The 2573-nt window shown below is 39.6% G+C and overlaps 1 protein-coding gene across 1 annotated transcript; it reads right to left on the bottom strand.

Annotated features, from left to right (window-relative positions):
- Window positions 1-775: 775 nt before the first annotated feature.
- LOC125426289 (olfactory receptor 10V1) lies at window positions 776-1723 on the bottom strand. Its single transcript, XM_048484548.1, has one exon. It carries the CDS (start codon window positions 1721-1723, stop codon window positions 776-778), a length of 948 nt encoding a protein of 315 aa, XP_048340505.1.
- Window positions 1724-2573: the final 850 nt, after the last annotated feature.

The following is a 2573-nucleotide window of genomic DNA, read 5'->3' as shown; positions in this document are numbered from 1 at the left end:
CAAAATGGTCAAATGAGCATCCTCACTGACATCTAGCTGCTACAGAATGTTTGGGGGCAACAGTTAAGGAAGAGGAGAAAAACAGGAGGGAGAACAAACTGATTTACTCACATGTTTTTACTGCTGCAGAAGGAGGGAATTAGATTGGAAAATGTACACCATGCAGCTCACATCCAGTTGCCACTCACCAGCCAGTCTAGGATACTCAAAGTTTAGCGGTCCTAACAATATCAGATGGCTTTGCTCTGTTTCTCTAGTGTTTTGCAGGCAGAATGTGTGAGATGAAATGAGAACTGAGGTGTAGTTCTGGCTGCCATGTCTCTCTTTCATTTCTCTCAGCAGCAGCTATCTCTTTACAGCGAGGATATTGTAGGGGATCGCTGTCTTTCCCTGAACCCAAAATTTCTCTGTAGAAAACTTTTCACAGAGTAAAGCTTACTAATTCATATCTCTCCAGTGATATATAGTGCTCTAATAAAAATGAAGATGTAATATTTTCAAATAGTTCTGAGTTTGTGAGACAGCAGAAACAATATGAATTAGTATCGTTTCAAAAACTGTCCTGGCAAACTCTATGGACCCCCATATGTGCATAACTGTTAAAAAGCAGAAGTTGAATTTTTTTGTGGATAGAAATACAAAATATCTTTATTTTGATTTTTTGGTTTTTTCCCCAATTCCTGTAATTTTTTCATTAATTCTATTTTCATTGGCCCTTGGCTAAAGTGCCTAATGGATAAGGTGGCCCTGGTGTTGTTCGGTGTGTTCAAGGCTATCACTGGGACATCAATTTTTTTCTCAAGGTTCTTTTCAGTGCATTTTTTAACTCCTTGTTTCTCATGCTATAGATCAGGGGGTTCAATACAGGAGTAATAAAAGTGTAGACCACAGAAACCACCCGACCTTCCTCTGGTGAATAGCTAGAGCTGGGGCGTAAGTATATTAAACTGCCACAGCTGTATTGTAAAAGGACAACCATTAAGTGGGAAGAGCAAGTAGAAAAGGCTCGTTTCCGGCCTGCAGTAGAGCGGATGTGCAAGATGGCCATTGCGATGAAGGCATAGGATATGCAGATTAAGAGGAAAGGGATGGTCAGTATTACAGCACTAATAATGAAGAGGGTAACCTGATGAGCATGAGTATCACTACATGCTAGCTTCAAGACAGCAGGAAAATCACAGAAAAAATGATTGATCTCATTGTTGCCACAGAATGGAAGTTGCAATATCAAGACAGAGAGCTGAATACCAAATAAGACGCTCATTGTCAGTGTTCCAGCTACAAGACTCACACAAACTGACCAGTTCATAATGACAGTGTAGCGCAGTGGGTAACAGATTGCCACATATCGGTCATATGCCATAACAGACAACAGGATACAGTCAGCACCTCCCAAAAAGATAAAGAAGAACATCTGTGTGCCACATCCAGCCAAAGAGATGGAGGCTTTTCTCACAGATGCCAGGTTGACCAGCGTGAGTGGTGCAATGACAAAAGAGTAAGCAATCTCCAGAACTGCTAAATTAGCTAAGAAGAAATACATGGGAGTATGGAGGGACCGTTCAGTATGGACAATGAACACAACCGTAGAGTTCCCAAGGAGGCTGAGCAGAAACAAAACCAGGAAAGTCCAGAAAATCAGCAGCTGCATCTCTGGCAGAGTTGAGAAAGGATGGAAGTGAAACTGTGCCATTCCAGTTTGGTTTCCATGCTCCAATGCCATGTAAACTGGAACATATGATCTGGCACAGGATAAAAAGAGAGAGAAAAGACCAATTATACAGCCAATGCTACTCTCAAGATGTTCACTTTCCGGACCAGCCAGCCAGGGTGAGTTGCTGCTGCAGAATCTTCTTGCAGATGAATCTTCTTGCTCTCCTAAGATGGTGTTTCTCTTTCTAATGAATATGAAATTGCACAGCACAGCCATAACATAGACATTTCAGTTCAGGCTTCTCAGATGAAGCACAAATGTCAGTTAATCATTTCTACATGGGTTGCTTGTGCTAAATCTTTCCTGGACCACTCTGTCATCATTTTCTGGTACCAGTTTAAGTTTTTTAACAGTACTAATTCCTTTTTTGAACCCTATTTTCTTCCTACAGCTTTCTCCAGTTCACCTTTTTGACTCCAGATTTGCTTGGAAGAAAATCTCCCTTAAAATCAGTGCATCTTACTTCTACAAAAATTGTTTGCATCGGTTTGTAAAATGAGTCACTTCTGTATTCTGAACAGTATCTAGTTCCCTGTTCATATGAAATAAATGTTAAATAGTTGTTACATAAGCACAGTACAATGAAGTTATTTGTCAACTAAGGATTGGAAACAATGTATTTTCTTTCTTTTTCATTTTTATTAAATTTTAAAATCCAAACATTAAAGACACAGCATTCCTACAGTAGACTTATGTTTATAAAACTTGCATCTATCCTATACACACACACACACACACACACACACACACACACACACACACACACACACACACACACACACGCCAATCTGATATACTTTTAATGTAAACATTCTCATTTGCTTATAAAAATGCTCACCAGTTATGAACATTAATACTT

This window comes from Sphaerodactylus townsendi, linkage group LG02 (genome assembly GCF_021028975.2).
Source record: "Sphaerodactylus townsendi isolate TG3544 linkage group LG02, MPM_Stown_v2.3, whole genome shotgun sequence".
Lineage (NCBI taxonomy): Eukaryota > Metazoa > Chordata > Lepidosauria > Squamata > Sphaerodactylidae > Sphaerodactylus > Sphaerodactylus townsendi.
The sequence above is the reverse complement of the archived record's forward strand: the minus strand, read 5'-3'. Positions and strand labels throughout refer to the sequence as shown.